Source organism: Callorhinus ursinus, unplaced genomic scaffold, assembly GCF_003265705.2.
Source record: "Callorhinus ursinus isolate GAN/ISIS: 27379988/994484 unplaced genomic scaffold, GSC_fseal_2.0 scaffold3, whole genome shotgun sequence".
In the NCBI taxonomy this organism is placed as follows: domain Eukaryota; kingdom Metazoa; phylum Chordata; class Mammalia; order Carnivora; family Otariidae; genus Callorhinus; species Callorhinus ursinus.
In genome coordinates this window covers 36,299,454-36,312,080 of record NW_027397065.1, presented here as the reverse complement: position 1 = coordinate 36,312,080, position 12,627 = coordinate 36,299,454, and the positions used below count along the sequence as shown (strand labels likewise).

At 39.9% G+C, this 12,627-nt stretch overlaps 1 protein-coding gene across 3 annotated transcripts in view; it reads left to right on the top strand.

Annotated features, from left to right (window-relative positions):
* Positions 1 to 12,627, top strand: part of TENM2 (teneurin transmembrane protein 2) — a 1,506,090-nt gene that overhangs the window by 584,599 nt on the left and 908,864 nt on the right. For all 3 annotated transcript variants that reach the window (XM_073890196.1, XM_073890205.1, XM_025867075.2), the window contains one exon: positions 2,410 to 2,709. In XM_073890196.1, the coding sequence (XP_073746297.1) occupies positions 2,484 to 2,709 (226 nt within the window). In that variant the 5' untranslated portion in view covers positions 2,410 to 2,483. The remainder of the gene's footprint in view (positions 1 to 2,409; positions 2,710 to 12,627) is intronic.

Genomic DNA, 12,627 nt, shown 5'->3' with positions numbered 1-12,627 from the left:
CAAAACACCCAACTTCCCAAAGAAACACTGTGATTCTTCAGTGTTGGTGCATACACAATCTTATATACCTTTAATAGGGGCTGAAGGTCTCCCTTTATCTGTGTGTAGTTCAATATTGATATTTATAATTAGAATTTTGAATTCCAGGGATTTATATTATTGTTACCACCCTCTGTCTTATGCATATCTGTAACTACTTAGCTAAGAAAAAAATTTTCAGTTATTTTAGAGGAAAAAAACCTATTTCTTATAGTCTCTACCATGTTTTAGACAACATATTAGGAGCTTTACCACCGTGTTTTAATTTTTATAAAAACTTTATGAAATAGATTCTGTTATGTTCCATATTCACTGGTTGAGAAATTAAATTTGAAAGTCCAGGACTAATTTTACAAAAGCTCTGGCTAGTCAGTGGCCATGGTAAGGTTGGCATCCAATCAAGACTTCAGTGGTCAAGCCCCTAACCAGCCTGTAATATGAATTCCAAAATGCTGAGATCACATGTTGTAAACTAAGGAAGGTGATTTTTGGCATCTAGAAATTGCAGTAGTGTTAAGATACTTGGATCAGCTATATAGCCACAAAAACTTCCATGCCATTATTGAGTATTTGTGTCCTTCAAGCAGGTCCTGGGGTCTTGACTTGTAACTCACAAAGATGCTTCTCAGCCTCCTGAGTCAGGAATTGTATGATCTAGGAAACTAAAGATTAGCTCTTTTGTGAGTGATCGTGGCAGCAATACCACTGTGCTTGGTTCACAACAGGTGTACCCTCTTTTTAATTGTCAGTTTTCAAACAAAACTGTCCATGATTATAAGCAGTATTTGATAAAGTATACAAATAATATAGATCAGGAGGATTCATGAGATCCAAAAGGGACGCTTAGTGTAAAAAGACAAGGGAAGGATAACTTGGCTTCTGCCATCTTGAGACAGATGCCATGCACATAGCTTTTCATACAGGCTAGTTCTTTGTTATGAATAGGCATCGCATTACAGTGTGGTAAATAGCCAAAGAAGAGCAGAGGAGTTCAAAACTACAGATCTGCTCACCAAATATTTTCTGACATATTGAGGAGGCAGTGAGCAACAGTAGCCTGGAGAAAAATCATTACGCTGGCTCTGGGTCGTATTTTCCATTTCAATTAAATTTCATATTTGTCCATTCTGTCCAGGCCCTGGCCCTATGGTCCATGCTATTTTGCATGGCCAATGAAATCAGTAAGAGCCTATCATTTGAAACCTGGAAGCATCTAAGCAATTTTGTTGTATTTGCTAGGCAGAAGGCTAGTGTTTTCTGAGTGATGTTTGGCATACACTTTCAGGCTCAGGGTGTCAAGTGACAGACTGAGGGGCTCTCTGGTTGCCAGTTCATATGTTAAAGAGATTCCTTCCCATCAGTGTACCTCTTGCATTCATTTGCTCTTCCCCATTTTTCTTTTCAGCAGTAGCTAGCCCAGCAATGAAGCCCAGCAGGCTTAGGTTGATGATCAGGTGGTTGTGCCAGTTAGACCTCTTGTGAGCAGTATCTCCTATTGGTAGATGACTAGGGAAGGGAGTGGCCTAGTGTGTTCAAGACACAAATTTGCAAAGGAAAGAAAACTGATTAGGAGTTTGCTGAAGGTTCATTAAAAAAATCAGAGGAGCCGGGCGCCTGGGTGGCTCATTCAGTTAAGCGTCTGCCTTGGCTCAGGTCATGATCTCATGGTGCTGGGATTGAGCCCCATATTGGGCTCCCTGATCAGCGGGAAGTCTGCTTCTCCCTCTCCCTTTGCCTCTCCCCAACTCGTTCTCTTTCTCTCTCTCCCTCTCATTCTCATTTTCCCTCTCAAATAAATAAAATCTTTAAAAAAAAAATCAGAGGAGGATTGTTTGCATGTCAAGAATGGCTTATATTACTATTCTTGCGACCCAGCTAGGCAATTTTATATTAGTCAGATATGACTTGGTACCATTGCAGAGCTTCAGTAGCATATATGTATGCCTCCATGCACTTTTTTCTTTTTATTTATTTAATTTTGATATTTGCTTTACCACAGCCTCTCTATAGCAAAAAGAGAGTGCAAGTAAAGATGGGTAAAATCAGTTTTGCTTTGAGCCACTTCACAGTAAAATCTTGCATTAGTGACAGACTTATGTCATCTGTGTACATATAGGAAAATCAAAACATGAGTTATTTTAATACTATTTTTTCCTCAAAATCTATTAACCAGCAAAAGATTTAATTTACTGTATCCAGTTGTTCTATTTAGGCTGATTGTTTAAGTATGTATTAAACATTTAGAAAAGAGATTGTACACTACTGACTAAATTCCCTTTATATGTTTTTATCTGAGTCAGAGCATGAGTCAGAACTGAAGGCAGCATTTCTTATCATCACAGTCTTGTTCTTTTCCTTTGATGTTTTTAGGTGGCAAAGTGACAAGTGCCAAAACTCAGGCCTCACTTTTCTGAAAGTGTCGACTTTCTGTCGAACCCGGAATAATGGATGTGAAGGACAGGCGACACCGCTCTCTGACCAGGGGGCGGTGTGGCAAAGAGTGCCGCTACACGAGTTCCTCCCTGGACAGTGAAGACTGCCGCGTGCCCACGCAAAAGTCCTATAGCTCCAGCGAGACTCTGAAGGCCTATGACCATGACAGCAGGATGCACTATGGAAACCGAGTCACAGACCTCGTTCACCGGGAGTCAGATGAGTTTCCGAGACAAGGTAGGTAGAGCTGACCCCACTGACTTTCTCTGAACTGCCTTACATTCTTGGACTGTTGCGTGTCGATCACTAAGGTTGGTAAAACTGGAAGCAAAGCTTGCTGGCATCATCTCTCCTTTAGAGTTTAGTTTAAGAGAACAATCCTTTTATCGACCCATAGCAGAATCCTGTGGGAATGACAGAAGAGTCTCTTTTGTCCTGGATGCTGAATTCCTTGACAATTTGGTGGTTGCTTTGGAGCCCCACAATGGTAGGTTTTGATAAATGTAACATAACAGCAAACCTTTGGCTCTGTAACGGGTATTCTGGAGACCATTATGAATCCCTGTCCTGAGGAACTCAAAATTATCTGTGGCTTTTAAACTGCTCGAATTTCTACTGTTTTACACATTGAGCTTCTCAGTTAGATTCTCTTTGAACAAATGCTATATTGATTAAAGTCTATTCGAACCTCCCCTATCCTGTGTAATATATAATTTCTTTCCTCCTCAGATGTGGTGTTAATTTTGAGTTATACATTTGTCTTTTTGTGTTTCAGAGCATAGGTGAACTGATATATGTTATTACCCAATTCCACAGATATAATTCTCCCTGCTACTTTCACCAAAACTTATTTTTCTTTCGGTATTTTGATTTCTTTGGGGAGGAGGTTATTTTTCTCAAGCACTAACAGTTGGCGTTCTCTTCATATCCAATATCCATGAGGAAGTTTGTTATCGCTTGTCAAGGGTTGCTGTAAATGTATGGACATGTAGACTTAAAGCAAAAACAGTGCTGGGAGGCAGTATGGTGAGGTTGACTCATGAGTTCCATGTCTTGTGCTTTGTGGACCAGCCTTGCCATGTGTGATTTACATAAACAGCTTAGCAAAATTACAAGTGAATGCACAAAACCACAGGGAATCTATCAGCAAGGGTCACTCTGCCAAGATTCCAGGCCCTGCCTGGTAGGTTATTGCATCATTTGTTTATTACATTGATTCTTTATTTCTCGTTCCTTGTTCCTGTTCCTGAATATTGCAACTAATTCAATTCCTCATGAGATACTTTAGCTTGTGTCTTAGTTCTTTCTGGCTGCTATAACAAAATACCATAAATGGGTGGCTTATAAACAATAGAAATTTATTTTGTATAGTTCTGGAGGCTGCGAAGTCCAAGATAAATGTACTAGCAAATTTAGTGTCTGGTGAGACCTAGCTTCCTGGTTTATTGACTGCTGTCTTTCCCTGTGTCCTCACATAGCTGAAGAGGGCAGGGGCGCTCTCCAGGTTGTCTTTTATAAGGGCATTAAACCCACATGAGGGTTCTACCCTCATGACTCAAACACCTCCCAAAAGCCCCACCTGCAAATACCATTAGGTTTCAATATAAGATTTTTTTGGGGGGGGATCACAAATATTCATTTGATAGCTTGGAATTCCATTCCTGGTGAAAACACCACACATACGTATTCTCTGTCTATGTATATACACACATACCCACACACGCACAAATCTGGAGTCCAGTGTTTGTTCTAAAAAACATGTTTTTGTATGCTCCCAGTTAACCTAGCTCCAGTTTTTATATTTAACAGAATATTTTTTTAAAAAATCAGAGAAACAGTTAAATTATATTTCTACTACAATAGTAGACCCTTGCGGGATACAATTTTTATTTAATCTACACTCTCCTTTTCTGAGTTATCTTCATATAAATAAAACACACTTCAAACGGGGAGGGTTGCTTGAAAATTGCTCTGTATCAAATGTTTTTGATCTGTGAGTACCTTCAACAAATGTTTTACTTCACTAAGTTCTCTCCTGACCCCAAAGTGCATGAGTGGGAATTGGGGAAAACAATATGAAGAATCCCAGCTTAATTAATTAAGAGACTGTTTAAATTTCCAATATAAAGTATTAGGGCACTTGTTATTTCCAAGAGCGTCACTAATACAAGACTCAAATATTTTGAAAGGTGATGCACATTCAGCATGGTTGGAAGCCTTTCATTTTTCTACTATATTTTTGGTTTTATTTACAGTGTTGCTGCATACATTTTTGTTTCTTATGATTCTGTGTGGAAATGTTGAGCTTTCTTCCTAAGTCTCATTAAAGGTGCATCCTGGTTTCTGGATCATTGTGCACTGAGCTGTCGATCCCAGATTGTTGTTGAATTGTGGATTGTCCTGTCACCTTTTCCCTTATTAATATTTACATAAAATGAAACCAAATGCTTGGGATTTTATGTTCAAATATACCTTTATTCTTCCTGTTTAATCTTGTTCCTCTCCATTGATAATAATGGAAGTTGCTTGGCCATATCAAACCCATAGCTTTGCAATTAACAATTCACACATGCCGTGTGTTGTTATTGAGCCCATATTTGTTTGTGTAATGTGTTTGCATGAATTAAAAACTGCAGGCCAAAAGTAGAAATGAAAAGGCATTGGAAAGTATTTGCATATGCAAGTACAGTTCCTTCTGAAGACATCTATGAATTTATGCATGAAAATGTAGTCAGAGTCTGAGTGGATCTACTTTGATGGGTTCTAAAATTGAACTCAGGAAGTAAATAAGCACATATTTAAGGAGAGGAAGAACAGGAGATACAATCTGGCAGGCATCATAGTCAACGTGAAACTTAGCCACTACAGAGAGGGTTAAAATAAATTTTACTCTCAGGAATAACAATAATTTTTAAATGTCATGCATTTCCCATTTTATTTTCTTATTCATGAAATCAAAGAGCAGGATCATCTCAGAACTTATTAGCCTAGAGGTACATTAGCAAGGATCATAGCAGGATCATCTCCTGTGGTATTCTTATTTAAAACCCAAGACACTGATCATAAAACAAACATGCTTCTCACATTCAAGCAAGTTTGGCAAACACAGTTGGATGACTCTCCAGATGCTCAGAGTGGAAAAGAATTGCCAGTTACTAAAAGTGGTGTGGGGCCAGGGTCAGACCCTGTCCAGTTCCCCTGCAAGTATCTGCAAGTCTCACATGTGAGAACCTGCCAGATCCCAGCAGGAGAGAGAGGCTAGGTGTTCCTATGAGAAGTTTATGGAAGTTCCCATCAAATTATACCTTATTCGCTTGCTTTCAACACAAGATCAGCCTCTGCTCCTAAGAAGAGACAATGCAAATTACCTGTCTGGCCTCTATTATGCTGGATCCTCCTGGTGTGAAGGGAGAAAATTGCTGACCTTAGGTCTGTGGCCATTGGAGTAATTAGTAATTAGTAAATGACTAATTCTGCACTGAATAGCATCCTAGTGGTCTGAGAGTTAATGCACCTGACAAAAGTGACCAGTGGTCTAATCCCCGGTCAGACCCAGCCCCGGTCTAACCTGTGAAATAGATGCCACTTCGGATAATGAAGGTCAGCCAAGTGCCCAGGCAGATTGTATAAGCTTGTTCTTTGGGACCCTGAAGTTAGGGTGTAGAGCAGCGTGATACACAAGACATTCCCCCATGGCTTACGAGCCTCAAGTTAGACTTGAACTCTGCTTTTGCATATTAATGTGCCTGTGACTCTGGTCTACATTTTGTGTTTCACTGGGATTAGTACACCATTTTCAGATGTATTAAACAAGAACAATGAGAATAACAAAAGAATAATGGCTAACGTTCGTTGAGCACTTTCTATATGTCAGGTGTCAGTCTAAGCATTTCGCTGATATTAACCCAGGGGAATGTTCACAACAGTGTTGTGAGGTGGGTCTTATTATTGCTCCCTTTTTGCTGGATAAGGAAACCGAGGCATGAAGAGGTTAAATAAATCATTCCAAGGTCACAAATACAGGAATTGGTGAGGACAAGTTTTAAATCCCAGAAGCTGGATTCAAGAGCTGTGTCTTGAACTTGAACTACTGTGTTTGATGCCCTCCCAAATAAATAAATAAACAAGCTCTTAAAGCCTAAGTCAAAGGCTGTGAAGTTCAGTTTATAAACCTTTTTGGTATCAACACCTTTAAACATTTCTTACTGTAGGAACTGCAGTTGCTACCTTGAATGTCCCGTGAGCTGCCACCAGCACTGCTGATCTTGGTTCCTGTGCTCACCCATTTGCCGCCATTTTCACAACTGTCCCAAACTCCGTGTAAGCGTTCCTACCTACAGTAGCTCTCCACCAGCCACCACTGCAGGAAAAAGTTCCTGCTGTCAGAATGCGCGCCAGGCTGTCAGCACCAATTCTTTGCCCTTCCCTCTAGTCATCATCTTTTCCCACAACCTCTCAACCTGGAACACTAACCAAGAGAGGTGTTGCTATCTAAATGATATTGCTCAGGAAAGCAGAACCGACTGGTTTCTGTGCTAGGCAAGGCCCAGTGGGCCAGAGGATTCATCCAGGCTTCTCATGCCTCAAAAAGCCCTTCTTTCTAGTTAGTAGCGCAAGTCTCTGGAGAGGGGGCCAAGATTGAATTCTTTCTCTGCTCCTCAGGCTGTCTCTTTGGGTCAAGGTTGAAGAAAGAATTGGGGAAGATTGGATTTTTGAAAATATGCTTGCATCAGTTCTGTCAATCAGTTCTAGCACAGAAATAACTTGCACCAGCCCTTTGATGCACTTAAAAAATACGTAAAGATGTACACACATACACTTATTAGACTAGGTTTGATTTTGGTATTTCATAAACCAGTTTTCACTCTTGTGATCTTTAAAATAATTGGGGCAATATATTTTACTCTGTGTAATCGGGCATAGCATAAATTTAAGCTGTGTTAATGTGCTAGAAATTCATGAGCCACTATAAGCTAAAATGTTAACTGTATTCATTCAGTCAATGTATATAAGAATTGGTGAAATACTTTGGAAACCTGTGAGCATTTCTGCCTATACCAGTGTCTTAAAAAACTTATTTTTACACTGTATCCAAAGCAACAGTTAGAAAGATTCTGTATTGAAAACCCCAGCCCTTTACCTACAAAGAGTTTTAGTGAAGTTCAAAAGTTTGTCAGGTCAGTATTTGGAAGGCTAAAAAGTACCTTGAAAAGATTGTTTTTAATTTATTTTCCCACTTCTAGGCAGGACTTCTTTTCATAACTCAACTGAGAATAACGTGCTGCTTCTTATTCTTTGGTTGTGTTGTTGATTTATTTATTTATTTTTTTGAGAAAAAGAGAATCTACAACATTTCAGTGTAATATGATCCATTGTCTTCTTGCTGGCTAATTTGAATCCTTCTTGCTTCATTTGAGAGGTACATAGGAAAGCAGTTAAGAATGCAGACCCAAAGTTCAACTGTCTGTACCCCAGTACTGATGTGTTCCATCAGTGTGAGCTTGATCAAATTCTAGAATGTAGAACCTCTGAATCTCATTTTCTCCCTCTGCAAAAGTTCCCACATTATAGTTATTGGGATAATGTTTTTATGATTATGCATTTATCATGGTATGGATGCCATCTTTCCTTTAATAAGTGCTGAATAGGTGCAACTGGTTATCATTATTGTCATTTTAAGTCCATTGCCAGCAAAAGTGGTCATCATCAGCTCTCCACCTCTCCTAATACTGTGTGCAAGAGAATATTTTTCCCTTGGATTTGTTTCTTACGACTTGCAAAAATTCTGACATCTTCAAATCCAGAATTTTTCTTCCAGTTGTTGATAGTGTGTTTGACTCCCTGTGCACCATACCCTTTGCTACCAAAGACGAACATAACTCACACATTAATTCCCTATTTTTAGAGAAAAAGGAACAATACCATCTAACAACTGTCAGCTGATGCCAACACACTATAAGAGAGTTTCTAGTCAAACAACTTTACAAGTAAACAAAGAAAAAGGATCAGAAAAAAAATGCTCTAAGGTAGTGTCATCGGATATGGACTTCGTTTTAAAGATGTGCATTTTATAGCATAAAAATAAATGTGAATTTTAGGGCCGGGTTTAATTAAGAGAAGGTTTTATCCTTATAAACTCTGGAGAAAATTAATCCATTCTCATCACTCTTTAGGTAATAATTGGAAGTCCTTGCCACTTAGTGATTCAGTCTTCTCTGGATTTTCTTTGTTGTGTTCACTGCCCTTCTGGTATTAAATCTATACTGTTCAAATTTTAATCTTTGTGCTTGCCTAATTATTGCCCGTTAAATAATTACCTGTTGTCAGTTCTGTGTTCTACTTTTGATCTTTCTCTGAATTGAATTTCTTTTTTTGCTCTTGTCCTGTGATTCTTCTCCTGTTTCGTCCTTAGCCCTCTGTTCTTTCTTTTCTGTGGCACTTTCTTTGTAACAGTCCAGTTCCTATAACTTCACATTCACTGTTGCTACTTTTCAAGACTTTTTCAGTTACAAGTGAAAGTAAGATAATATTCCGACTGAAACGAGCTTATGCAAAATATGTGATGCCTTGTGTTACATCACTGGAGAATCTAACAATGCATCTGGACCTACACGTACCATCTCTTATTTCTCATTCTCTGACTTGGCTTTATTCTTTGGAGAGAATCTATTTGAAGATGTCTGTTGATAATCCCACTCTCACATTCTCTGCCCTCCGTAACATTGTTGGAAAGGGTCAGATCCGGATAGGCCTCGCAGGGAACACATGCTGATGCCTCTATCACTCTGACTTTTCTTGGCCATGTCTTTGACTTAGGTCTGCTCTGTGCCTGGAGATGGCTTATGGTGAGCGCCTCCTAAACTGGATGGAATGAATTCCGTATTGGAAAGAAAGGTTCTGGTATCAGAAGTGGGTGAGGAATACTGACTGGCCTCATACAAGATGCTCCCAATCCTGCTGATACTCAAGTCTAACATAAATGGTATTTCCGAGCTCCATTTCTACTTTTCTAACTACTCCTGGAGTATGTCTTCTTAAATAGTCCAGTAGAAAACTTAATTGTCTTTTCCTCAAAATCTGTTTTCATTTTTATTTCCTAGCTTTTGGGAATTGGTATCACAACTCTTGCATTTTGGTCTTCCAAGGAGACTCTTTTTTCTTTATATTGATGTTCATCAAGTTATGATGGTTATTCTTTCTTAATTTATCTTTTGTCCAAGTTTCTCATTCCATGGGAACCTTCCAACATTTCAAGACTGGACAACTACTTCACCGTTCAAATTGCCTCCTTCCCTAGTCCTTCCCCTGGCACTTTTTTTTGGGGGGGGGTATCATAGATAGTCTTGAATTTCTAAAACATTGCCCTATTTTTGCCCCTTCACTCAAATTAACCCAAATATATTTTGGGGTACCCATGAGGCAACTGTGTTAAGTTATGGTGTAGAGCAATGAATAAGGCAAACATTGTCTGTAATCACACAAAGCCTGGTGATCCTAAAAAGGAAAGATATAATAGACATGTAACTAGGTATGTCTGATAAACACCAAAAAGGGAAAATATCGTGTAATTCTGGAGAGGCATCTAACCCAGAATTGTGCATCAGGAATGTCAGAAATTGTGACGTCCTTTCATACACTTGAAGGATGAGGAGTTGGGTGATCAGATTGGCAAGAAGTTGTCAGGCAAAAGATGTAGAACGTGCAAAGGTCCAGAGATGACAAAGCTTGGTTGTTCTAAGAATCTAAAAGAAGTTCAAGTTAGCTGAATGTGGAGTGGGGACAAATGAGCTAGAGTAGTAGGATGAAAGTGGGTCATGATGCTTTTTGAAGAGATAATGCTGACTTGGGAGACAAGATGCTCAGTGAGGTAGGTTAGGAGAGTGTATTTCATGGAGGCAAGGGAGCTTAGTAGTCTGACTTGGGATGATGGAGATGCTTGAAAAATGTTGGTAAGCCACAAAGATTGTTGTCCTTTTTAGGACTCTGTAAAAGTGGAGGCAGATATATTGTTCTGGGACTCTTGGGCATTGGGAAATTTACCTTTCTGATGCTGAGTTTACTTAAAGAGACCAGGAAAGGTCAATGGTTGTAATTAAGCCCTTAAATGGAAGTGCATAGATTGTTAGTTCAGGTTCCCCTGGAGTGGTTACATACGCCTGAGTATAAAAATGTAGCATTGTTACAAGAGTTTAGATTTTTTTTCCCCACAACCTTGTTAGGTTCCTGCCTACATAAAGAGTGGCATCAGCAACAGAAAACCTCCTATGGATCCATGGCAAGAAAAATGCAGAAAAAAGATTATGTTTTATCTACCTCTTTTCTGTGTGACAACAGTACCTTATTCATTCTCTGTCATTGGCTTAATAAATCAGAGACTCAGCATGTGTGTGAGGGGTATGTTGTGTGTGCAAGTGAGTATGTATTGTATTCCTGCCAACTGGTAACTTGACTAGCAAAACTGAGGATGTTTAGAATGTGGGGTCAGTACTTCCTGCCAACTGACGCAAGGTGAGGGAGAGAAGAAGATTCAAGGACTGAAGTTTCTGGTTATGGCAACTGTCTTAATGTTAGTGCTAGTCGCTGGGGTTTGAAACATAGGATGAGGTGGTTTGTGGATAAAGATAGGATGTGTAAGTGTGGACCTTTTGAGTTGGAGATGCCCTTAGGCCATGCACATGTAGAGATATCTAATAGGCAGCTAAACGTACAGGCTCCGAAATTCTGCTGAGAGATTTGAGCTGGATAGAGATTTAGGAGTTGACAACTAATAATTTCTTGGGACTCAGTGTGATCATCCAGGAAAAATGTACAAGGTAAAGAAAGAAGAAGCTCACATGGGAACACAGGTAACCAATGGACAGGAAAAGGAAGAAGAAAAATCCTGCAAAGAAAATGGGGAAAAAAAAAAACTTCCTTTACACGTTCTACTCAGTCCTACCTTGACTGCATATTCTAGGCCTAAGTAAATCAGACAGGGCTAATTTTATTTCCCACTCCCCTACTCAGAGGTGACCTCCTTTTTATCCCCTAAATCAGAGGTTACAAAGTTAATGCACACAGGCATACTCAGCCCCTACATACGTTTAGTCTGGCTTACAGAGTGCTTTAGAAATGTTGAATCGAGTGCCTGTGGCCAGTCCATTCACATTCCAGTTTGCCACAAGCCACATCTCTTGCCTTTTGTCTTCTCCCAGTTCTCTCTTCAGTCACTGACTTTCTCTACTCAGCCCCCGAAGGCCATAGCAATAGCCGGAAGAGCATGTACTTTCCTCTGCCCATTTCTTCTTTGTAGAATACGTATCTGCCTATTCCAAATCCTTTCTTCCCACAAGGCTTAACGTATGAACCACCTCTTTGGTGAAACCTCTGCCTTCTGAACTCTGGTGACCCTTCATGAGCTGCTATTGTGACCGTTAGCCTCAGTCTGAGTGACTCAGCATACAGGGCCTGTGGATTCAGACTCCCGCGAAAAGGGAGATAAGCGAAGTTCTCTGCAGTGACTCATGGTTGCAACTCCAAGAGAATTTATTCTTATTAGCGGCTTGTTTCCTGTTCCAAGAAGAAGAATTTAAAGCACAGTTCAGAAAAGGAACTTAGAACACGTGGGCTGTGTGTCTGTCCAGCGTGACAGTATCAAATCCCACACTGTGAAATGCCAGCTTGCAAGAGTTTTCTCCAACACACTCTGACATTCATACATTGCACTAACATTTGCTTTCTGGGAGTATTGGTGATCCACTCTGAACTTTCCTAGGCTGGCGCCACGGATTGCAGTTGTGCCTCTGTAGGGACCTACTGTGTCATATGTGTAGGAGGCCTTTGGTGCAATGGGATCTGTGACAAGATATAATTCTGACCGGGAGCTTTAGAGAAACTGCTGTGCGAGATGGAGTAATTGCCAATGTCGGGCTCACCATGCCTTACGGTGTGGGTCCAGGAGGGGTGCCGCCCCACCCACTGATGAATCATTGCACTGATAGTATCAAAGGAGACATTACATTTTCAGTGTCATGTTTTAGGTTTATAATTTAATTTTCAGCTCTGGCAATTCCAGAAGCATCCCTATGGACGTATGAAGAGGAGGGGGCTAGTATGTACCTGAAATGAATTCATGTTCATTTCTTGAGCACCTTAATTGGCATGCATATCTCCCAA